At 56.0% G+C, this 24761-nt stretch overlaps 1 protein-coding gene across 1 annotated transcript; it reads right to left on the reverse strand.

The window, feature by feature from the left end:
- Window positions 1–21: 21 nt before the first annotated feature.
- PGAP6 (post-GPI attachment to proteins 6) lies at window positions 22–22990 on the reverse strand. The gene is made up of 13 exons (XM_054391158.1): window positions 22897–22990; window positions 17454–17631; window positions 13399–13606; window positions 12922–13055; window positions 11563–11828; window positions 10108–10436; window positions 8443–8536; window positions 7780–7903; window positions 6626–6762; window positions 3848–4026; window positions 1645–1791; window positions 915–1031; window positions 22–318 (listed from the first exon to the last, which is right to left on the reverse strand). Exons 1-13 carry the CDS (start codon window positions 22988–22990, stop codon window positions 22–24), a joined length of 2304 nt encoding a protein of 767 aa, XP_054247133.1.
- Window positions 22991–24761: the final 1771 nt, after the last annotated feature.

The following is a 24761-nucleotide window of genomic DNA, read 5'->3' on the forward strand; positions in this document are numbered from 1 at the left end:
TGCCACCAGGTGCTGAGCAGCTCAGGTGACAGCGTAGAGCTCCTCCCGGTCGTTCTGGCAGATCTGGTAGCGACAAGTGAGCTTCTGTGGCCAGGCCCAGGGCTTCTTGTGCTTGTCCCGGGGAGGAAGCAGGAAAGCAACGCTGCAAGCCACCAGCACGTGCCAGATGCTGTGGGTGTAGTAGTAGTTCTCATTGGTCTCCATGAATGCATACACTGAGATGGCAATGAAAGCCAAGGTGATCCCTGGGAGGAGGTAGAAGACCCAGCGCTTCCACGACGAGGGGTAGCAGTGCCTGCGCTTCACTCCGTGGTGAACCTGCAGCAGGGAGAGCACAGAAAGGTTCAGCAGCCCAGCAGAAGCTTGGGCAGGGGGCAGACAGGCAGTGCTGCCTGACCCAGAAGTATCTTGCCAGCCTCACAGTGCGAGGCTGTACCTCCTGCCCCCAAGAAATTCAGCCTCTCCCCTTCCTGGGCCCATCTCTTGTGTGCAAGAGCCCTGTGGTGGGTTGAAATTACCATCCCCCAAATCCCAAGGCATCAGCCTAAAACTGCCACAAGCCCATAAGCAGCTGTGCACCAAAGCCCAGCATGCAGAGGGCTGTGGGGATGCCAAAGCTCCATGGAGGCCAGGGCACAGGCAACAGGACCATCCTGGGGCAAGATTCCAGCCACAGGAGCGCACTCAGATGGAGCTGCAGCAGATGAATTCTGCTGAGACCTTCAACCAGGGGATTTTTCACCTACTGGAGAGATGGAAGAGGAATCCCTTGCCCTACCCTCCCTCTGCCTGCATGCTTCAAGGAGATCAAGCCCTGCCTGTGGATGGCCTGGAGTCTGGGGTTTATTCTTCCACCATGATTCCCTGGAGGGGCAGCCAAGAGCAACAGGTCCTTCCTGACTGCCATTACTTACCCAGGCTGCAATCATGATGATGAGGGCAAAGAGGCAGGGACCCATCATGTTCCACACCCCTCTGCGGTCCAGCTGCAGGGACATGGCAATTAACAGGGTCCCCAGGACAAACAGGACCTGGGAATGAGACACCACCACTGATGTCAGCAGCTGATGGGCTTTGTAGGGGGAAGTTTAGGCTTGGTCTTAGAAAAGAAGTTCTTCTCAAAAAGAGTGATTGCCCATTGGGGTGTGCTAGCCAGGGAGGTGGTGGGGGGTCAGCATCCCTGGTGGTGTTTAAGCAAAGCCTGGATGAGGCACTTGGTGCCATGGTCTGGTTGATTAGATAGGGTTGGGTGATTGGTTGGACTTGATCTTGGAGGTCTCTTCCAACCTGGTTGATTTTGTGGTCAGAGCAAGCCATTGCAGAGGCAAGGAGGACCTCACCTCCTGGTCACTCAGCCCTGCATGCATGCAGGACTCAGGAGCAGCACCTTCAGAAGAAGAAACCAGAGGACCCCCAAACCTCAGTCCCTTCAGGCTCAGTCTCTCCAAGCATGCAGGGGCATGATCCAACCCCCTGAGCCAGAACAACTCCCGAGTTTGAAAACCAGCATGGCACTGGGTGCCAGACAGGCTCTGTCACCAGGCTGGGCTGTGTCATTAGAGCAGCCCCAGAGGGCTCCGTGTGCCCCCCCGAGGCTGGGCTGGCTCAGGGAGGGCCTGCAGCATGGGGATGGCTGGCACTCACGTATTTCAGGATCTTCTTGACTCGGGCCATGCAGAGGATGGTCACCCAGATGGACACCACGGAGCCCAGGAAGTCACAGTACTGCAGGGTGTCGTAGTCCATGATGCACATCACCGCCACGCCCGGCTGGTCACACGCGTGGTAGAACTACAGCCAGGGACAAGAGCAAAGGTCAGCATCATGGCCAGGCCCAAGGAGTGGCTGTCCATGGCTCCATGTCCCAGTGCAGGTCAGGGATCAGTCCTGGGACCAGGCTTGTTCAACATCTTTGTTGGTGCCATGGACAGAGGCATTGAGTGCACCCTCAGCAGGTTTGCTGATGGCACCAAGCTGTGTGGTGCAGCTGACAGCTGGAGGGAAGGGATCCATCCAGAGGGACCTGGACAGGCTGCAGAGGTGGGCACAAGCCAACCTCAGGAGGTTCAACAAGACAAAGTGCAAGGTCCTGCATTTGTGTTCAGGCAATCCCAAGCACAAATACAGGCTGGAAAGCAGCCCTGAGGAGAGGGACTTGGGGGTGCTGGGGGAGGAGAAGCTCAACAGGAGCTGTCAGTGTGCACTTGCAGCCCAGAGAGCCAAGCAGAGCCTGGGCTGCATCAGGAGAAGTGTGGCCAGCAGGGCAAGGGAGGTGATTCTCCCCCTCTGCTCAGCTCTGGTGAGACCACACCTGGAGTACTGTGTCCAGTTCTGGAGCCCCTATTACAAGAGGGATCTGGAGCTGCTGTAAGGTGTCCAGAGAAGGGCCACAAGGATGAGCAGAGGGCTGGAGCTGCTCTGCTATGAGGACAGACTGAAAGAGTTGGGGCTGTTCAGTCTGGAGAAGAGAAGGCTCTGAAGTGACCTTCTTGTGGCCTTCCAGTATCTGAAGGGGGCTACAAGAAAGCTGGGGAGGGACTTTTTAGGATATCAGGGAGTGACAGGACTGGGGGGAATGGAACAAAGCTGGAAGTGGGGAGATTCAGATTGGGTGTGAGGAAGAAGTTCTTCCCCACTAGAGTGGTGAGAGCCTGGAATGGGTTGCCCAGGGAGGTGGTTGAGGCTCCATCCCTGGAGGTGTTTAAGGCCAGGCTGGATGAGGCTCTGGCCAGCCTGATCCAGTGTGAGGTGTCCCTGGCCATGGCAGGGGGGTTGGAACTGGGTGATCCTTGTGGTCCCTTCCAACCCTTACTGATTCTATTCTATAATTCTGTGATCAATCCAGCAGCACCACAGGGGCTCACTGGGAAGGAGAGGCAGGAGAAGGCTCAGCTCACAGCAGTCAGGACACCTCCTGGCAGTGCCTCCAGGAAGCTCCAGCAGACCTCCACGGCGTTAGGGAAAGCAGCTGGGAGCAGCCCCCAAGCTGCACCCTCCCAGCAGCAGCCAGGAGCTCCTAGGACAGCACCCCTCAGGTGCACAATGCTCCAACTCTGCCTCCACTCCCTGGGGTCCCAGCCCCAAATGTGGGTGGGAGAGCCCAGTGCAAATAAGACTCCTGCTGAGCTCTGAAGGGGCAGGACCCAGCCAGGGAGGTGCTCACCTGTGCTAATTTTAGGCTATACCTTTAAAAATGTTTTCACAGATCTTGAACAGAAAGTAGTAAGATGTCAATAATTGACTCTTGGGTGTAAAAAGGGAAATCATGATAACTCTAAACAATCCCATGGGAGAGAGAGCTACCACAAGATTTAGTTCCCAAAACAATTGCTCTCCTCTCTTCTCGTTTCCTCAGGCTGGGAGATACTAACTCTGTGCTTCTGCTGGCTTCTGCTTGACCTTGGCTGCATTGCTTTGACTCATACTAACTTCTCTGCTTCTCTCTCTTGTCCCTTGTGTACAGGGGGTAGGCAAGGAGGCAGGGAGAGAGAGAGAGAAGCTGCTGCAGCTCCCCTGGTCCTTGGCCAGGGGGGGTCCTTGTGCTGTCTGTTAATTGTAAATCCCTGTAAATCTTGTAAATCTTGGCTATTCTGTACAGAGCCATTGCATTTCCTTGTGGCTTGTAGTTTTGCTTGTAAATACAGCTGCCATTTGCTTCCAGCTGAGCTGCTCTGGCAAATTCAACGTTGGGGAGGGTGGAGTTTTCAACCCACCACCACATCCAACGATCCAAGAGCATCCCAGCTGAGCTCCAGGATGGATTTGCTCACCGAGGACTTCAGTCTGAGGGCAGCACTCCTGCAGCTCAGGGGAGAGGGCCGGGGAGCTGCCCCCAGGCACTGCCTACCGTGGAGAAGAACATGGTGTAGGTGTAGACGGAGGCCTCCACCAGGTAGCAGCGATGAGCGGCGACGGCGATGGCCGGCAGGAACATCAGGTTGCTCAGGGTGAGCAGCAGCGTGGCCACGTTCTGCACACCCACAGACTGCGCCTTGCTGTCGTCTGTGCAGCTCCAGCCGCCCCAGCCTGCGGAGCAGAGAGGCTGCTCTGCACCTGGCATGGCCTCCCTTAGCCTGGGATGCCTCACACCAAGCAATCACCCCCCAGGACTAGCCCTGAGCCCTCCCTTAGCCTGGGATGCCTCAGAGGAGCAATCACATCCCAGGACTAGCCCTGAGCCCTCCCTTAGCCTGGGATGCCTCAGAGGAGCAATCACATCCCAGGACTAGCCCTGAGCCCTCCCTTAGCCTGGGATGCCTCACACCAAGCAATGACCCCCCAGGACTAGCCCTGAGCCCTCCCTTAGCCTGGGATGCCTCACACCAAGCAATGACCCCCCAGGACTAGCCCTGAGCCCTCCCTTAGCCTGGGATGCCTCAGAGGAGCAATCACATCCCAGGACTAGCCCTGAACCCTCCCTTAGCCTGGGATGCCTCAGAGGAGCAATCACATCCCAGGACTAGCCCTGAGCCCTCCCTTAGCCTGGGATGCCTCAGAGGAGCAATCACATCCCAGGACTAGCCCTGAACCCTCCCTTAGCCTGGGATGCCTCAGAGGAGCAATCACATCCCAGGACTAGCCCTGAGCCCTCCCTTAGCCTGGGATGCCTCAGAGGAGCAATCACATCCCAGGACTAGCCCTGAGCCCTCCCTTAGCCTGGGATGCCTCAGAGGAGCAATCACATCCCAGGACTAGCCCTGAGCCCTCCCTTAGCCTGGGATGCCTCAGAGGAGCAGTCACGTCCCAGGACTAACCCTGAGCCTCTTTTCTCTTGCTCCATCAGCCACTTGCTCTCCTGTTCTCAGCATGGTCTCATTACTCATTGCATGCTCTGCTGTGGAAGCCCAGCAGAGCTCTGTGCCTTCTCTGAGGCCATCCCCCAGGCTGTCCCCACGAAGCAGGAGCCATCCTACATGCAGTGTGGGTCTCTCCAGCCCAATACTTTCCATCCCTACAGTACCTCAACACAGATGCAGGAGGTAACATCAAATGTTTGAGGTTCAGATGCTGTGGATGATGCTCTAAGGTGGGTGCAAGCTCCTACAGATCCCAGGAACCAGAGTGGAGAATGATCCACAGCACCGAGAAAACCTTTGGGCTGCTGCCCTACCTCCTGTCACAGCAGGACAAAGACAGGTCAGGCTGCTCTGGGCCTTGTCCAGCTGAGTTCTGAAGACCTCCAAGAGTGGAGACCTGGATCCTGTGCAAATCCAAACAACTCTGCTGGGGGAGAATTTGTCGTCTTCGAGTTAGCTGCAAGTTTCCTTGCTGCAGCCTTTGTCTGTGGCCTCTTCCCCTGTACTCCCCTGGATAAGCTCAGCTCCAGGGTCCCAGTAACCCCTGTGTGCAGTGGAAGGTGCAATTTCATCCTCTTCCAACTCCTCCTGGGTGACCAAACCAGCTCAGAGTGACTTCAGACTCTGCACAGGGCAGAGGGAGTGAACATCTCCTGGAGGACAGTGCCTGCTTAAAGCTTGACACAGGAGACAATTCTCAACCTCCTGCCAGGATGCCAAGAGCTGATCTGAGACAGTCAAAAAAGGCCTGGTTTGGTTTGGGCTTTCTGCTTGGTTTTGTGGTTGTGTGGGGTTTACTTCTTAAGTCATTTTAGTTCAGGATTAGAATGCCCATGCCCTCCTTTCAGGGAAAGGAGGTCAGTCAGAGGGCAGCTGGGCTGTGTGCAGGCACTCCATGGTCAAAAAGCAGAGTGAGAAGTCCCATCCCTGCCATGAGAGTGCCCCTGGAAAGCCAGGCAGCAGCCAGGAGCCTGCTCTCTCCAGTTTATTTCTGGGCCACAAATATGCAGGATGGGGCATTTTACTGGGAGTGATTCAGCAGGAAGCTGTCCTCAGCCTGAGTCCCCAGTTCCCTTGGGCTGCTCTGTGCTTCCCAGAACCTGGCAGCCCTCAGGGAAGCGAGGATGCTGCTCCTCCCCAGCACCAGCACTGCTGCAGGGCTGCCCTGCCTGGGCTCCAGGGCAGTAGTGCCCCAAGCTCTGCTGTGTCCTGCTGCTGGGAGCAGGTATAGGAACCCCCCCTGGCAGAGCTGCCATCTTCCCTACACCCCTGCTCCCAGTCTCCTCATCCCATTAAGACAGTCAGCAGCTGTCACAGAGGTTCCTCCTCCAGGGGCTCCTCCCCACAGGCTGCCTTTCACGTTGGCTCTTGCAGGAGACAGCACCGTGGCACAGCATGGGCAGGGACTGCAGCCTGGCCTCATCAAGCCCCATGCCAGGACCCTGCATCCCAAACTGCCCTGAAAGGGAGGCTCCAGTGCCCTCAGGCAGCCCTGCCAGCACACTGATCTCTCTGGGGCTGCTCAGAAGCACCTTTCCAAGCCCTGAGTGACTCCAAGCTGGAAGCAAAATGACCATTCAGCAGAAAGCTGCCCTCAGCCTGATCCTCCTTTTCCCCTGGGGCTCTCTGTGCTTCCCAGAAGCCAGCATCCCTCCCTCAGGGAAGTCAGGGTCCACCCAGAGAAGCCACCATGGGTGCCAAGGGCTCTTTGGGTAGGTGCTGTGGCCCCAGGCTGCTGCTGGCAGCCCCAGCAGACCGCAGGCTCCCCCCACCCAAACCCCACCACCAAGAAACAAGGTCTGTCCTTGGGGAGGACAGCAAAGCCTCACCAGCCTTGCAGCTGCAGCCAGCATAGAGGTAGCCATGTCTTCTCAGGAGGCTGCACTGCCCATAGGGCCCACAGTCATTGAAGCAGGGGGTGAGGTATGCAAAGACAGTCACTTTGGCTTCTGCAGCCTTACATTCACTGCAAGGAGAGCAGGTCACATTGGCAACCCCACCCTGTGTGATGGGAGCCCCATCCTTCATGTTAGGAGCCCCATCCTTTGTATTTGGACTCCCATCCCTTGTACTGGGACCTCCACCCTTCCTGTTGGGATCCCCATCCTTCATGTTAGGAGCCCCATCCTTTGTATTTGGACTCCCATCCCTTGTGCTGGGAGTCTCACCCTTCATGTTGGGACCCCCACCCTTGCTGTTGGGATTCCTACCTTTCATGTTGGCAGCCCCACCCTTCCTGTTGGGATCCCCATCCTTCATGTTGGGAGCCCCATCCTTTGTGTTTGGATTCCCATCCTTCCTGTTTGGATTCCCATCCTTCCTGTTGGGATCCCCACCCTGTGTGCTGGCAGCCCTCCCCCCCGGGGAGCACTCTGCTCTGCAGGGTCAAGCCATGCTTGTGTGTGCAAGCTCCCTGCTATTTCAGGGACTGCTCCACCCCTCCCAAGAGCTAGGAGCAGAGTCAGCTCCCTCTGCACTCAGATGGACAAACTGATGTGCAGGTGGATGTCAGCTCTCCCCAGACCCCCACAGCAGAGCCTGGTACCCAGGACCAGCATCACCAGCACTGTGTGCTTGGCCCTTTGTGCATGGAACCAGCAGGAAGGCAAACCACAGGGACATGAGACACAGGCACCTGCATCTCAGTGACCCTTGAAGCAGTAACCCCATTTTCATTTCCAGCTTATCACCCCAAAACCCACCCAGGGGAGGGGCAGCTCAGCCAGGCAGGCTCTGCCACCCCCAGTCTGCATTGCACATGCCAGGTCAGTACCAGACTAGCTGCTTGGGTGCTCACAGGTGAGTGAGTGGCAACTGCCACCCATCTCCTACCCGCTCTGCAACCATGGCTTCAGCCCTGCCAGGTGAGATGAGCCCCTGGCACAGGTAGTCCCACGTTTGGTTTTGCTCACACTAACCCAGGGGCAGCAGGACGTGGAGGCAGAGTGCTCTGCCCCCAGGCAGATGACAACACCAGACTCACCCTTGGCCTTTTGGGCAGAGGAGCTGCAGGGAGAGGAACCAGACATCAGTCTGTGGGTACAGGACAATCAGCATTGCTTCTGCAGAGGATGTTCTCATGCTCAGAGGGTAGCCCTGGAAAAAAGCTTAGAGAAAAGAGGATGCTGTGATGAGCCCAGACTAGGGCAGAAGGACACACAGCATTCCCAGGCTGAGACTCTCTGCACAGGAATCAGATGCTCCTGTGGCTCCTTGCTCCCATCCTCAGGAGGCCCCAGGAGGGTGGAGAGGACCCTTGCTCCTGGGACCCTTGGGGTTTCTTTTGGTACCTGCTCAGACAGCACAGGGCAGCTGTGACAGCCTGTTTCCTTGGCTGCTCCTGCAGTGCAGAGCTTAACACACCAGCAATATCTCAACCATCTCCAAACCTCCTGACAATAAGGTTGGAAGAGCCCCAGGGGGTAACCAGATCTTCTTTGGGTGGAAACTAACTCCCAGTGCCAGACCTGCACCCGAGCACCCTGGCCATGAGCCAGCACGAAGACCTCAAGAGGTTTCATGCCAAAATGAGCTTTCCCTGGGGCACCCCACAAAGTCCTGGCTCAGTTCTCAGCTCATGAGGTCTAAAAGCAAAGCCCTGAGCTGGCAGAGTGGAGCTGGCAGCAGGTGCCAGTCTCTGTCCTACCTGTGCTGCAGTTCTGCGTGGCGTTGAGGGCCAGCACGGGCGAAGCAGCACTCACGCACGCTGCCACGGTGGCATTGGCCAGGCTCAGGGATGTCTGTGCAAAGAGAGCAGTGCCCCACGTCAGAGCACCCCAGAGCCAGCCCCCAGCACAGCACAGCTCATCTCCCATGCTGCCTGCTGTCCATGCAGCAGCAGGTGACAACTGGCCCTGCAGATCAAGGTCACCTAGCAGCTCCGGGCAAACTCCTGTCTGCCTCACCCTGCACTGCAAGCCTGTTACACGCTGGCTGAAAGGCAGGAGAGCCTCCCAGGGGGCACTGCCCCACAGCTGGGACACTCACAGGTCACTTCAGTGTGAGCACTGCCTGGCAGAAGGAAGAGGGAGCAGCACATCTAGGCTGAGCCCCACTCCAGCCCTCAGGAAGTCTCCTAGAATCTCAGAGGGCTGATGTTGGGGTGAAAGAGCCTGAGAATCAGCAACTTGGGCAGGAGCATTCCTGGGTTTCCCTGCTCAGTCTCCTCTCCTGGTGGCAAGGTGCCAAGGCTACCATGGAGAAGATGACATTGCAGCTGCTTCCCATTTTGTCTCCTCTGCGTCACTGCCACCACATGCCAGCAAGCTGTGGCATTTGAATCGGAGCTGGTAGGTGGGACATGCTGGGAGCAGCTAAAACAGGCTCCCAGTGTTTTGTTACAACAAAAAAGAAGGAGAAATAATCCCACTGGTACCTACAAACCCTGCAGTTGGCTGAGAAACCAGTCCAGGAGCAGGCACAAAGCCCCCCAGAGGGAGCCATCCCCACCCAGCCCAGGAGCAGGCACTAAGCCCCCCAGAGGGAGCCATCCCCACCCAGCCCAGGAGCAGGCACTAAGCCCCCCAGAGGGAGCCATCCCCACCCAGCCCAGGAGCAGGCACTAAGCCCCCCAGAGGGAGCCATCCCCAGCCAGCCCAGGAACAGGCACTAAGCCCCCCAGAGGGAGCCATCCCCACCCAGCCCAGGAGCAGGCACTAAGCCCCCCAGAGGGAGCCATCCCCAGCCAGCCCAGGAACAGGCACTAAGCCCCCCAGAGGGAGCCATCCCCACCCAGCCCAGGAGCAGGCACTAAGCCCCCCAGAGGGAGCCATCCCCACCCAGCCCAGGAGCAGGCACTAAGCCCCCCAGAGGGAGCCTTCCCCAGCCAGCCCAGGAACAGGCACTAAGCCCCCCAGAGGGAGCCTTCCCCAGCCAGCCCAGGAACAGGCACTAAGCCCCCCAGAGGGAGCCATCCCCAGCCAGCCCAGGAACAGGCACTAAGCCCCCCAGAGGGAGCCTTCCCCAGCCAGCCCAGGAACAGGCACTAAGCCCCCCAGAGGGAGCCATCCCCACCCAGCCCAGGAGCAGGCACTAAGCCCCCCAGAGGGAGCCATCCCCACCCAGCCCAGGAGCAGGCACTAAGCCCCCCAGAGGGAGCCTTCCCCAGCCAGCCCAGGAGCAGGCACTAAGCCCCCCAGAGGGAGCCATCCCCACCCAGCCCAGGAGCAGGCACTAAGCCCCCCAGAGGGAGCCATCCCCAGCCAGCCCAGGAGCAGGCACTAAGCCCCCCAGAGGGAGCCATCCCCAGCCAGCCCAGGAGCAGGCACTAAGCCCCCCAGAGGGAGCCATCCCCACCGCTCAGGCTCCGCACCTTGTTGAGCAGGAGATTGACGACGAGGGAGCCGCCGCTGTCCATGCCCGTGTTGAGGTTGAGGAGGAGGAGGGTGGGGGAGAGGGAGCTGACCAGCACGCTGGGGCCGTTCAGGAGCCTGTAGCGCACAGACACCACGTCCAGGTCCTCCCGGACCACGGGCTGGGTCTGCAGGCAGAAGCTCCTCTGCTGGGACTCGTTGTGCGAAGCCTCGGCAGCAGGCAGAGCAGAGCTCCCTGCTGCTCCTGCACCACCTGGTCTGGGAGCAGTTTGGCTCTGGTTTAGGCTGATGAAGTTAAGGAATGAACTGGTACTTCCCGGTCTGCAAGCTGTAAAGCAAGAAAGGAGCAGAATCAGCACAGCCAGGGCCAGCACCGTGCCCAGGCAGGGCCCAGCAGCTCCAGCAACTCAAGTGACAGCACCCACTGGGGGTGTTCCAGCTGGGTCAGGCACTGCAGCTTCTGAAAGCACCATGAACTCTGGCAGTGCATCCACACCTTGGAACAGTGATGGAAGCCAGGCAGTGGTGCAGTGAGTGGAAGCAACCTGGAGCTGCAGGGAGCAGAAGAAGGGAGAACAGACAGCACTGCCACACGGCAGTGTACCAAGGGAGAACGGACTGCCCAGGGGCAGAGCACAGCACTCAGCTGTTTCCCGCAACCACGGGCTGCAGAGAAGTCTCCAGCAGTTGCCCAGAGGTGAGCAGACAAGGCTGAGCAGAAGAGAGAAGCTAACCCAGTGTAGGTACAGGCACAAGCCATCACAGCATGGCAGCTGGAGCTAAACTTGGAGTCCCACTGCTGAAGCCTCCTTATTGCTGCCAGTGCCTCCAGTGCTCCTCTCTAACCTCTCCAGTACATGGGAAGAGGCTCTGCTTTAAGGAGGGGATGGCAGTACACCCAGCAGAAGAAAGCTTTAAAAATGTACCTAGTTGGTAATCTTCCAAGAGTCAAACAGGGATTATTGGTCATGTAATAAGAAGTTGCAAAGGTGCCTCCCACAGCCACAAGGACCTGGAGACCTCCTGAGTCACAAGGTGTCACCTGAAATGGTGACATCCACTACAGCCCAAGACATTACCCCAAGTAAACCTCTCTGAGATGGTTTATGGCCAGCCACCATATCATTAGCCTGCTGCATTTACATAGAACTCTTCTTCCCATCAGATCTTAATCCACACACTGCTCTCCAAGCAGCCTTTGTGAAACAATCCCCAGAGACCTTCAGGGTGCCTGGCAGGCTGCAGGGAGCATCACCCCTTGGGTCAACACCGGAGCCTTCACTTCTGATCCCAAAACAACAACTAGGTCTCGACCCCAAGGCTGTGCCCAGGCAACCAGCATGCTGGGGACTGTAGGCCATTACAGCCAGCTGCCCAAAAGACCCAGGAGAGACCCAGCAGACACAAAGTTCTCTCCAGTTCTTCCCAAAGGGCTAGAGCAAGCAGAAGCTCACCTGTGAAGGAAGCCAGCATCACCACCGACACGCTGCCGTTGGCAGTGCCCAGACTCTCCACCATGATCTGCAGCCACTTCTCCCAGGGGGGTGAATCCAGGGCCAGGCTGCAGGTGACGTTCCCCAGGCAGGTGACAATCCTCTGGAAGGACTGGGGCAGGGTGATGGAGCCCAGCACGACCCGCACGGTGCAGGCTTTCTGCTCTCTGGTCAGGCAGCTTCGCAGCTCCAGCCGCATCCCTGCCGCGTGCTTGGGGACAAACACCCTGCAGGAGGAGGGAACACAGCTTGTACCCTCAAACACAAGCCAGCCACCACCCACCACAGTCCCTGGGGCTCCGTGGTGAGAGCTACTGTCATGCTCTAACCCCAGAACATTCTCTTGGTCAGCTGGGGTCAGCTGCCCTGGCTGTGTCCCCTTCTAGCTTCCAGCATCCCAGCCTCCTTGCTGATGGAATGATGTGAGGAGCAGCAAAGGCCTTGACTCTGTGCAAGCTCAGTGATAACAAAAACATCCCTGTGATACCAAGGCAGCTTCCAGCACAAATCCAAACCACCTAGTAGCTACTGTGAAGAAAATTAACTCTACCCCAGCCAAATACAGCATGACTTGTTAGCCCTGGCTGGTGTGAAAACCCTTCCCAAAGGGAAACATCTCAAAGAACTAAAACTCCTGCAGCTGAATCTCTAAGAGCACTCAGGGAAGAGTTAGTGAAGGGTGCTTGTGTGTGTGCTCCCCATGCAAACCCCATTGCTGCTGCAAACAGGATCACAGGATTACAGATCACAGGATGTCAGGGGTTGGAAGGGACCTCTGAAGGTCATCGAGTCCAACCCCCCTGCCAGAGCAGGACCATAGAATCCATCACAGGTCACACAGGAACACATCCAGATGGGTCTTGAAAGTCTCCAGAGAAGGAGACTTCACAACCTCTCCGGGCAGCCTGCTCCAGTGCTCTGTGAGCCTCACAGTGAAGAAGTTCTTCCTCGTGTTGAGGTGGAACCTCCTGTGCTGGAGTTTATATCCATTGTCCCTTGTTCTATCACAGAGTGCAACTGAGCAGAGGCTTTCCCCAGCCCTCAGATATTTATAAACATTTATTAAATCCCTCTCGATCTTCTCCTCTCCAGACTAACCACCCCCAGGGCTCTCAGCCATTCCTCACAGGGCAGTGCTCCAGTCCCTTCCTCATCCTTGTAGCCCTCCCTTGGACTCTCTCCAGCAGATCTCTGTCCCTCTTGAACTGGGGAGCCCAAAACTGGATGCTTGGAGAGCCCCAGCCTCACATGGGAACAGCACCCATGAGAGATGCCAGCCCTGCACAGCCCCAGGCCTTCCCACCCATTGCCCTGACTCACTTGACGTGCAGTGGCTTGGCAGGTGAGAGGATGGTTAGTGGCATGGCAACGCCAGGCTCCAGGACGGGCATGTCAGTCAGTCTGAGCACAAACATATCCGCCTGGAATATGTAGGGACAGGGGGTGGAGAAACCCTGCAGCAGGGGAGAGGAGAGAGAGGTCATAGAATCAAAGAATTGTTAGGGGTGGAAGGGACATCAAGGATCATCCAGCTCCAACCCCCCTGCCATGGGCAGGGACACCTCACACCACAGCAGGTTGCTCACAGCCACATCCAGCCTGGACTTAAAAACCTCCAGGGATGAGGCTTCCACCACCTCCCTGGGCAACTTCTGCCAGTCTCTCACCACCCTCATGGGGAAGAACTTCTTCCTAACATCCAATCTGAATCTACCCATTTCCAATTTTTTTTTTCCCAGCCATCAGGAGCCGGGGCAGGCAGAGCAGGCTGGCTGAGACCCTGGGCGGGAGCCTCACCTTCACCTCAATCCTGCCGGCAGCCTCGGGCAGGTGGGCGGCGATAAACCAGTCCCCGGCGGCAGGGGTGGTGATGTTGACGAAGGTGGTGTTCTGCGCAGCGCCCCCTAGCGCCAGGCTGAGGCTGTAGGAAGGACGGACGGTGGCGTTGGCAGGGAAGCGAGTGCCCAGCGGGTTGATCACCGGAGGGGCTCCGTAGCGGAAGTGCCTGCGGGAGGGTGAGGCAGTTTTAGGCTGTACCTTTAAAACGCTTCACAGGTCCTGAGCAGAAAGTGGTAGAATGTAAATAAATCACTACTGGGTGTAAAAAAGAAAAGGCTGGAGAGCTGGGTGCAGGCAAACCTCATGACGTTTAATAGGGACAAGTGCAGGGTCCTACATCTGTGGAGGAATAACAACAGGCACCAGGACAGGTTAGAGGCTGCCCTGCTGGAAAGCAGCTCCACAGAGAAAGACCTTGGAGTGCTGGTGGACAGCAAGTTCTGCATGGAACAACAATGTGCTCTTGTGGCCAAGAGAGCCAATGGGATCCTGGGATGCATCAAGAAAGGTGTCCAGCAGGGCTAGGGAAGTTCTTCTACCTCTCTACTCTGCCCTGCTGAGACCATGCCTGGAATACTGAGACCATGCCTGGAATACTGTACCCAGTTTTGGGCTGCCCAGTTCAAGAGAGACAGAAACCTGCTGGAGAGAATCCAATGGAGAGCCGTGAGGATGATTTGGGGACTTGAGCATCTCCCCTATGAAGAGAGACTGAGAGCCCTGGGGCTGTTTAGTCTGGAGAAGACTGAGAGGGGAGCTGATTAATGTCTATAAAATATCTGAGGGGTGGGTGTGAAGTGGAGGGGGTCAGGCTCTTTTCAGTGGTTCACAGTGATAAGACAAGGAACAGTGGGTTCAAACTTGAACAGAGAAGATTTCACCTCAGCATGAGAAACTTCTTTGCAGTGAGGGTGACAGAGCCCTGGAACAGGCTGCCCAGGGGGGTTGTGGAGTTTCCTTCTCTGGAGACTTTCCAACCCCACCTGGATGCATTCCTGTGTGGACTACCCTGAGTGATGCTGCTCTGACAGGGGGTTGGACCTGATGATCTCTGGAGGTCCCTTCCAACCTCTGATGTACTGTGAGACTGTGTAATGATAGTTCTAAACAATCCATTGGAGACATAACAGACTTAAACTAGTTGTACAAGACCAATCTTTCTCTTTTCACTTCAGCTCTGGCTGACACTTCTCCTGCCTTTACTGACCTTGACTGCATTGCTTTTGTTGGGACTGGTATTAACAACAACTTGCTCTGTCTCTTATCCCTTTTTGGGTACAGGGGGGTAAGGAGGGGAGCAAGGCGTGGAGAACCTGTTGCAGTTCCCTGGGTTTTGGCCAGGGGTGTTCTTGTGCTGTTTATCAAGTGTAAATACCTGTAAATATTTGTAAATATTTTCTATTTTGTATATATTCATTGCATTTCATTGCAGAGTGTAGTTTTGCTTGTAAATATAGCTTCATTTGCTTCCAACTGGGCCGGGCTGGGAAAATTTACTGTTGGTGGGAACCCACCACAGAGGGGGGCAGTTTGAGCCTGATGCCTAGCAAAGAGTCATCAACCACCTAACTGAGGGCACAGAGGGAGGAGTGGCAGGCAGCCCCTCAGGCTCTGCTGCCACTCAGCAGGACCTAGACAGGCAGGAGAGTTGGGTGGGGAGAAACTGAATGAAATCCAACAAGGACAAGTATGGAGTCTTGCATCTGGGAAAGAACAACCCCATGGAGCAGTACAGGCTGGGGACTGACCTGTGGGGAGCAGTGCAGAGGAGAGGGACCTGGGGGTCTGATGCTTAGAAAGGTGACTGTGAGCCAGCAATGTGCCCTTGTGGCCAAGGCCACTGGTACCCTGGGGTCAATTAGGAGGTCTGTGGTTAATAGGTTGAGAGAGGTTCTCCTCCTCCTCCTCCTCCTCTACTTTGCCACACTCTGGTGTGGTAGCTTCAGGCTGATGCCTAGGAAATTTTCCACAGATCTTGAGTAGAAAAGTAGTAGAATGTAAATAAATTGCCATTGGATGTAAAATAAAAAACCCAATAAGGTCTAACTAATCCCTTTGGTCTGAGAACTAAGTTAGTTGTATGAACTATTTTGTTCTCTTTTTCTGGGCTCTTTGCTCTAGCTGATACTAGCTGCTGGCTTTTGCTTGGCTGTTGCTGACCTTGGCTGCAGTCTTGTTGTGCCTAAGTACTAACAAGTTACTCTCTGCTCTTTTCTCTGTTTTTTTGTTTCCCTTGTACAGGGCAGAGGGAATGGAGTCGAGAGGGGGAAGCTGTTGGTAACCTCCTGGTTTTGTCCAGGGGGTGCTCTTGTGTTGGGTATAAGTTGTAAATATATGTAAATGTTGTATATTTTCTACACATTCATTGCATTTCATCTTTCTAGATTTTTAGTCTGCTTGTTAATATAGCTTCATTTGCTCTCCAACTGAGCTGGTCTGGCAGATTTTATTCTGGGGTGGGGGGGTAATTTCAACCCACCACAGAGAGGAATCAGAACACAGGGAAGCTGAGGGAGCTCAGGGTGCTACCCAGATCAGTTGGGATACAAACTGCTCCGTGGACACCCAGAGTGGCCTGGGAGGGGAGAAGGCACAGGGTGAAAAAAAACCTCATTTGCAAGTGGAATCCAAACCCCTCATTTTCATCTGCCCAGGACTGGCTGCTATTAGCTTATCCAGGATTTATTGAGAGATTGGTTTAACTTGGCTGCTTATTAAGATAAGGATTTACATGGTTCCATCAAGCCTGAAAGCAAATTTCCACACTCACTAAGGTTAAGCCCCAGCCACAAGACTCCTCCTTTTTTTTATAACCATCAGCAAATTCCCCAGATGGGCTAAATCCTCCACACTGAGCTTTCCTGTTCTAGCCCAGATCTGCATCTTCCCATTTCCTCTTTCAAGGAGGGTGGGCAGAGAGACTAAAGAGATGCTCACCAAGGAAAGTCCATGTGACCCACCCTCAGCACATCAGCACTTCTGCATTCCAGATAAGCAGCCCAGCATTTGAAGCAGCAGAAAAGCAGCTGAGTAACACAGGAGGCATTTCTTTGGGCAGCCAGTTTGGCATTTATTTGCACTTTGGGGCTGCATGCAACAGGTCCAGCAAGGAAACATGACAGGTGACATGATTAACCCATTCCAGCCTTAACTGGGTTGATCTTCGTTTCTTTGGGTAGCATTCAGCTGTTGCCTTGTCCCTCACATCCCCAAGCTACTGGAAACCTTTCTGGGGAGCAAGAAACAGGATGATCACCTGTGACAGGCTGTCCTGGAGCAACTAAGAGCACTGGTCTGTGCCCAGGACAGACCAGGGAAGCACAGGCCAAGCAGCTTCAGTCATTCCTGAGACCTCCATGGAGTGGATGCCAGAGACTCACATGTCTCCCTGGGCACAACTTGCCCAGGACACTTGGTACCCTCCCAAGATACAGCTGGAAGCCATGCAAGTTTTTGATCTCAAACCCTCCAATAGCTCAAGTACTGTTTTAAGTAGTGTTCCTTTCACTGGCAGAGAGTTTGCAGACTTCTCATGCTCTTGTGTCTGCAGGACTGGCATTCCTCTCCTATGCCTGCTCCACACATGGCCACATTCCTCACTAAGTGTCCCCAGTCCCTACAGTTCCTCTGCCCCGGGGGAATTTGTCAGTCTCCAATCCCTGGGGGTCCTCTCAATCCCCTAGAAGTCCTGCCACACCCTTTGGTGCCAGGCTTCAGGTTGCTGGCCAGCACAGAAAGCTCTGGGAACACCTTTGCTCACTGTGAAGCTCTCTCCAGTGCTTCCAGGGTGTCTCTTAGGCACCACATGTGCCAGACAGCCCCAGACGCCCTGCTGAGGTGAACAGGGAACGCTCCTGCAGGTGACACGCAGCTCCAGCACCCGTGCATGAAGGAACACGAAGGGGATCAGGTGGCCAACCTCCTGCAACTAACCACCCACAGCCACCAGCAGCAAGGGCAAGAGAAGGACAGGAGGGCCACAGGGGGAGGCAGCAGCCCGGGGGCATACATACACTGTGACCTCCATGTCGGTGCACTCTGGGCCCTTCCCCCGGGACGCCTGCAGGAGCCAGCGAAGCAGCACGGTGTCCTCGGGCACGTGGAAGTGGAAGAGCTTGGCATTGCCATACCAGCTGTAGAAGGACAGCTTCTGTGCACTCTGAGAGAAGTACTCAGAGACATACAGGGAGTCTGCAAGGGAGAGAGCACAGAAGTGGCTGGGGGCGTGCTGAGGACAGGCTGCAGGGCTGCAGCCGCCTAGAGAAGCGCCCAGGGGGTTGTGTCTCTGCTTTCTCACCCCAGTCCCACCAGAGACATGATGACCCATGTTGTTCCTCCAGCCAGAACCACCCACACCCCTGCTGCAAAATCATCACCCAGAGCCACAGAACACCAAATGATGCCTTCACAGAATCACAGAATCAACTATGGTTGGGAAAGACCTTCAAGATCATCAAGTCCAACCACTGTCTTAACTCCACCAGAGCCACTACTACACCATATCCTTGAGCACCACATCTAGATGGCTTTTAAATACATCCAGGGATGGTGACTCAACCACTTCCCTGGCCTGTTCCAGTCTTTGAGAACCCTAACTGTGCTCTGTGAGACATGCTCTGAAGATGCCAGGTGACCAGAGACACTGAGGAGGAAAAAATCAGGAGGAAAAGTTGATGGCACAGGAAAAGTTGATGGCACAAGAAAAGGATGACAGAGCAGGCAGCAGCAAACCCTGGGGCAGGTGGTCCAGAGGAGATGGGCACAGGTAGCTCAGGGTGCTCCGGGCCCCAGCAGCAGTTTGTGGTGCGAAAAGGCAAAAGCTGTGTCTGCTGTCTCTGCCCTTGTCTCTGCTGAGCACACAAGCTGATGGTATCAGTCTTAACCCAGCTTGGGACACACACAGCACAGTACAGCACAGCACGTTGCCTTCCTGGGACATCATGAAAATTCATGAGCTGCAAACATTGCTCTGCTTTCAGACCTGCCTCCCAAAGCCTACAGATTTTCCTACCTGGAAGAAGGGCTGCTGGGATAGCAAGAACAGCCTGAGGTCATGCAAGAGGACAACAGCTATTCAGCTAAAATGCCATCAGGACTAGCTAAATGCTCACTTCCTCCCTCCTTCCCTTCCTCCCTCCCTTCTTCCATCCCTCCATCCATCCCTTCCTCCACCCATCTATCCCTCCCTTCTTCCATCCCTCCATCCATCCCTCAATCCATCCCTCCCTTCCTCTACCCATCTATCCCTCCCTTCTTCAATCCCTCCATCCATCCCTCCATCCATCCATCCTTCCATCCATCCCTCCATCCATCCCTCCATCCATCCATCCATCCCTTCCACCCTCCCTCCCTTTCCTCTGCCCAGCTATGCCCACAGATCACCCCCAGCAAAACTAAACTTTAGTGTTAGCAAGAAACCAGCCAGACTGCACCTCCGGGGTGGAAAGGAAACATCACACCAGGGTTGGAAAGGGAACAAAACCACATGGAGACAGTGGAGACAAGGCCAAGCCACCCACCCAAAAAACAAAGTTCATAGCACTCAGCAAAGGGGTAGAAGAAGATGTCTTCAGATCTCTGCCAAGTGGTCCCAGATGCTCCTTTTCTACTCTGGGATTCCCTGGAGTGGGAGCAACTGTGACAGCTCTCAGATGCAGATTCCTCATTCCTACCACAGGATAAAGCAGCAAGCGCAGTTCAACTTGCCCTCCTCCAACGCTGCACAGGGTCATGCTGGAAACACTGAGGACCCAGCTGAGTTTAAGAAAGGTGGCAAAGAAAGAGGAAGAGTCCTCAGGCAAGATCAGAGCATTGGGGTACACTTTGTGCCAAGAGGAACTTAATCACAGAACTGGTTTGGGTGGAAAGGACTTTTAAAGGTCACCTAGTCCAAACATCCTGCAGTCTGCAGGGACATCCGCAACCAGAGCAGGTTGCTCACAGCCCCAAATAACCTGACCTGCACTGGTGCCAGCCATGGCACAGCTCCCACCTCTCTGGGCAGCCTGGCCCAGGCTCTCCCCACCCTCAGTGTCAAACGTTTCTTCCTTCTCTCCAGCCTGAATCTCCCTCTTTTAGCTTCAAACCGAGCAGGATCTACCACTCATGCCCCAAAGCAGGAGGCACACTGGCCTGCCCCCACGGCGACTGCAAAGAGCCAGGAACAGTAATCACGGCTTTAAATCCCTGGCAAATTACCAAACTGAAGCCTCGGGGCATCCTGCAAGCCCAGCAGGGAAAGGAGGAAACAGGAAGGCAAGAAATACCAGCCAGGCAAGCTAACAGGAGGATTCACTCCTGGAGGAAGATCCTGGGCACCTCGCCTGGCCGCAGGCACTGCCCCGGCCACGTGCCCGTGAGGTCCGACCAAGGGAGCAGCTCTTGCAGCACCTCCATGCACAGGACCAGGTCATGGGGCAGGGTGAGCCTCCAGCAGGACAGTGGGGAGTCCACAGCCGTGGGCTGAGCCGTCCTGCTGCGCTCCCCACGTCGCTGCTCTGGAGGCCAGCGAGGAACAGAGACTACATTGAAGCAAATGCTCCCCGGCCGTGACACCAGCGCAGCGCGTGGGCTACTGGAGAGGAAAGCTGGCTGAGCTCCCCTGCAAGCCTGCTCACATTTCACACACGGGAGCTGTGGAAGGGAACACTTCTTACCCACCAGCATCTACAGCCCAGCTGCACTCCACATACACACAGCATGTTCCATTCTGGAAGTCCACGGAGATGTTTGGGACCAGGATAAGGGCAGACAGGTACACAAAGCGTGATTAGAGCTGGTCCTGCTCAATGCAACAGGTCCCATCAGACAACTTGCATGAGGATAAGCTCTCCTGCCCTGATGCAAGCTGCCTTAACCCCACCAGCTGTCAGGCTCTGTATGGCTGGCAGGCACAGTCACCACCAGCCCAGCACATCCTCATGAAGCTGAAGCATGATTTGTGTGGGTTTTGGGGAGGAGAGAGCAGGCAGGCATTACAAACTCCAGCAACCAGTGGTGCTGCTTATTAAGGACTGGGCAATTACATAGTGAGAGCTCAGGAGCAGGATCAGGCTGAGGACAGGCAGACCTGCCTTGCCCACACACTGCCTGCCACCAGGTTAGCAGCAGCTGTGGCTGTACCAACAAAACACTGGCACGGACAAAGTCCGCTCACAAACAGCTCCTCGTGGCGACAGCCAGCCGAGCCCCTCCTCACAGCCTGAGCTGGGCACCACAGAGCTGCACCCAGGGCACCTCTGCCCAGGCTGACAAGGAAATACCAGAAGCAGATGAAGCCAGAAAGACAGGTCCCTGCTGGCGAGGCGTGTGCTCCAGCAGCCCATTTGCATCCAGAGAGCTGCTCTGGTATTTGCTGTGCTCTGTGGGACTGTCACCATTCAGCATGCTCTGTACCAGCACAGCAACACCTGGAAAGTCCCACTCAGCTGTCCCATGATGTAAAGCAAGCCTTTAAACTCATCAAAGGAGTTGTCAAATGGATGTTGTTTCCATCCTTTTCCATACAGCTTTCACATCAACACATTCCACAGAATGGTAGGGGTTGGAAGAGACCTCTAGAGATCATCTAGTCTGACCCCATGCTATGCAAAACCCAGAAGTGTTTTTAAGAGAAGAAACAGAACGTGGTAGAATCAGAGATGCAGACAGGAGGCAGAACAAAGAGCCTCCTGCAATAGCTTGGGTTTGTTTGTCCAAAGATGCTTTTGGGAAATGAAACCTTGACTGCTGGTTTCAGGGCTTCCCATCCAAAGGATGAAGCCCTCATTTCAAAGCAGATGCTCTGCAAAGCCATACAGAGGGCAGGAAAGTCTCACTCTGGGCAAAACAGGGCTACAGAGCAAAGTGTTTGACCTTTTATAATGTGACAGAAACCCTGTTCCTTTAGCCTGGGTCAAACCCTCATCTTTAAATGCTCCAGAAAGAGGACCCCTTGCTCCTCTGGGCAGGAGCTGATCTTCAGCAGCTCCCAGACCTAACCCTCTGGAGGCATTCCCTCAGCTGGTGGGATGGCGCCGAGACAAACCAAGCACCACACCTCAAGCACAGGGTAGCTCTCCAGGGCTGGGAACCCAGCTAGCAGGATGCCAGAGGAGGGTGGGCCTGGGGCAAAAGGCCATCTCACCCACTGGCTTCACGGAGCTGCTCTGCAGACTATGAGGAAGCGATAACCACTGTCAACAGCGGAGAGCCACCAGCAGCACAAGCCTACCTCTGTGACAGGATGAAGTGGGCAAACAACCTCTCCTCCACAAACCTTTCCACCACTGAACCTGCTCTTGGACCCTATGGAGGGGCAGTCATGGTCCCTGCGGACCCCAGATCCCCAGCACCACCATGAAGGGATCCCACTGCTCTGGCAAACCCCCACTCCTGCCCAGCTGCCCTGTTCCAGATGCACTGGAAGGAAAGAAACCTGGAAACAAAGCAAACCCAAGCAACACAACCACCTCCACCACAAACACATCTGAAACCCCTCGGGGTCCAGGCCTGACCTCTCACTGCTCTGCAGCACCCAACACAAGTGCTGCTGTTCACAGAGCCCCCGAGCACCCAAACCACTTGGGGAAATCACAAAACCACCTCAAAGCCACCCCTGGGCAAGAGCTGTGGGACTCAGATCAGCTCTGAGGTTGCACAGCTGCAGAGTCCCCCTCACTTTAACCCAACCTGGTCAGTTTCCTACCGGTGCCTCGCTCCCGCCAGGACTCCATCGGTCCCCAGGCAGTCAGGGAAGCCCCCGCCCCAGCGCGGCTTCCCTGCCAGCCGTGCCCCTTTGTCCCAGCTCTGACCACCTTGGAGCGTCTCCAAACTGCCTCTAAGCCCCCTGAGCATCCCGAAATTGCCCCAGAGGCACTCGAGCTATTTCCAAATCCCACTAAGCATGGCAGCAGAGTATCTCCAGACTGACCCTGAGCCCCCCGAGCATCCTGAAATTGCCCCCAAGCCCCTCAAAGCGTCCCCAAACCACCCCTGAGCAACCACACAGAGCATCCCCTAACTGCTCCCAAGGCATTCGAGCATTTCAAAACTGAACCCGAGACCCTCCAGCATCCCCAAACGACTCCCGAGCCCCCCTGCCATCTTCGCGGGGCATCCCGAAATTGTCCCCGAGCGTTCCCAAGCTGAACCTGAGCCCTCCGAGCATCCCCAGTCTGCCCCGGAGGCACTCGAGCATTCCCAAGGTGTACCCGAGCCCTCCGAGCATCCCAAAACCAGTCCTGAGCCCCCACGAGCATCTTCAGATTGCCCCCGAGCATCCCCGAACTGAACCTGAACGCCCCGAGCATGTCCAAACCACCCCCGAGCATCCCCGCGGAGCATCCCGAAACACCTCCGAGCCCCTCCAGCATCCCCAAATCACCCCCGATCCTCCCCGATCCTCCCCGCGGAGCATCCCCGCACCGGCCCGAGCCTCCCCCCTCCCACCCCCCCCCACCGCGGGCCGGGCCTGACCGGGGCCGGTGCGGTTGGCGCGGCCGGCGGGGAGCGCCAGGAGCTGGAGCAGGAGCAGGAGCAGGGGCAGCGGCGGGCCAGCTCCCCCCGCCATGGCCGCCCGGCGCTATCCCGGCATCGCCGCCCGCCGCCCGCCCCGCAGCGCCATCGCCGCCGCCGCCGCCGCTTCCGCCGCCCCGCCCCGCCCCGGCCCGCCCCCGGCGGAACCGCCACCTCCGTCGCCACCGGGGCAGCCGCTGGGACGGGCCCGGCAGAGCCTCGGGGAGAACGGGAAACGGGAGAGCCCCGGCCGTGCGCAGAGCGGGGGAGCCTTGGCGTGCGGTTCGGGGATGCTGTGGCCCGGGGAGAGCCCCAGCACCGACCGAGGGACACCCACACACACCCCCCTATCCTGGGGAGCCCCTGGGATGAGTCAGGGGACCCCCGTGATGCTGGCGACGTGCTTGAGTCCTACGAGCACCCCAAGACAGAATCCCCGCATGGACAGAAGGGACCTCTGGAGATCATCCAGTCCACCCCCCCTGTCAAAGCAGGGTCACCTAGGGCAGGTGGGTTCTGAAGGTCGCCGGAGATGGAGACTCCACCATCTCCCTGAGCAGCCTGGTCCAGTGCTCCACCATCAATTCCCTCCTGGTTTAGATGGAAATTCCTATGTTCAAATTCGTGCTTGTTACCTCTTGTCCTGTCACTGAAAAAAAAGCCTGATCCCACCCTCCTGACACCCACCCTTGAAGTACTGATCAGCATTGATAAGATCCCCCCTCAGCCTGCTCTAGGCTAAAAAGCCCCAAGTCCTTTGGTCTTTCAAATGACCTCAGGGAGCTCTATGACCTGGAATTCTGAGGTGTTCCTGGGGTCTCCTGACACCCTGCCACTGCAGAAGGTCCATGACACCCCCAGGCGAGTGACCTGGGTGGTAGGGTTCAAAAGCCCATGAGCAACCTGGACCTGTGAGAGAGTGCCCTGGGGAAAAGGCGTGTGATGGTGCTGGTGATGCTGGAACCAGTAGCCTCACAGGCTTGCATTTCACTGCTGTGAAGGGAAAGTAAGACATAGTTCAAGCTGAGTTTAACCTGAGGTCACAAGCATGAACATGCCCCAGTCGTCACCAAAAAGCCCACCAGACTCTAGCTCAGAGCAGAAGCTGCTGGAGAGCCTCAGCCCTTCAGTTTGAAGGGTGGTTTTTTATTCATTACTAGAATGTCTGGCTGCTCTTCAGCTTCTCCATATCTTCCACATTCATAGGACTCATGGCAGATGTGGCTTCCACAGCAACAGTCAGCTCCTTCTCTGATTTTCTGCTTTACTTCCAAAGAGTCAAGCATCTTCCCTTTTATCACAGAGTATCAGGTTGGAAGGGACCTCAGGGAAAAGACACCTTTTTGGGGGGACATTTTCTGATGTGTGTGTGTTCTCCAGGACAAAATGCAGGCTGGACGCAGTCTCAGAGTAAAAATCCCACCTCTTGCTTATGGGTCAGCTTGGTTAAGGACTCTGGACCTGTTTTCAGTCAGCTACAAACTCCCCAGAGATGGACTCTCGACTTCAGGAGCTCAAAATCTTTACTTCTTGCTCTGCCAGAGTGGATAAACTTCTGATAAGTTTATCAGGTATGGAAAGAAATCCCCTAAGGAAGCTCTGACATGCAGGTGTGGGTAGGAAGGGACCTCTGGAGATCCAGGGGCTGTGGGCTCTGCCTCCATGGACTCTGACCTCACCAAAAGCCCAGTCAGAGCAGCTTATGCATCACTAGCTAGCAACAGCCTCATCTAATGTATGAGAAGAACTCCTCGAAGCCAGCCCAAAAGCTTGAGCACATAAAGCTTGGGATGGGAAGGGACTATTCTTTTCATTCCCAGCTTAGA

The sequence above is a fragment of the Indicator indicator genome, chromosome 22, assembly GCF_027791375.1.
Source record: "Indicator indicator isolate 239-I01 chromosome 22, UM_Iind_1.1, whole genome shotgun sequence".
Taxonomy (NCBI): domain Eukaryota; kingdom Metazoa; phylum Chordata; class Aves; order Piciformes; family Indicatoridae; genus Indicator; species Indicator indicator.

Excerpts from the sequence above, each read along its gene's own strand:
- PGAP6 (XM_054391158.1), bottom strand. The coding sequence starts at position 22,990 with ATGGCGGGGGGAGCTGGCCCGCCGCTGCCCCTGCTCCTGCTCCTGCTC. Across the intron at positions 7,904-8,442 it reads CACGCAGAACTGCAGCACAG|CTTTTTTCCAGGGCTACCCT; the intron begins GTAGGACAGAGA and ends CTTTTCTCTAAG. Across the intron at positions 4,027-6,625 it reads TGGCTGCAGCTGCAAGGCTG|GCTGGGGCGGCTGGAGCTGC; the intron begins GTGAGGCTTTGC and ends TCTGCTCCGCAG.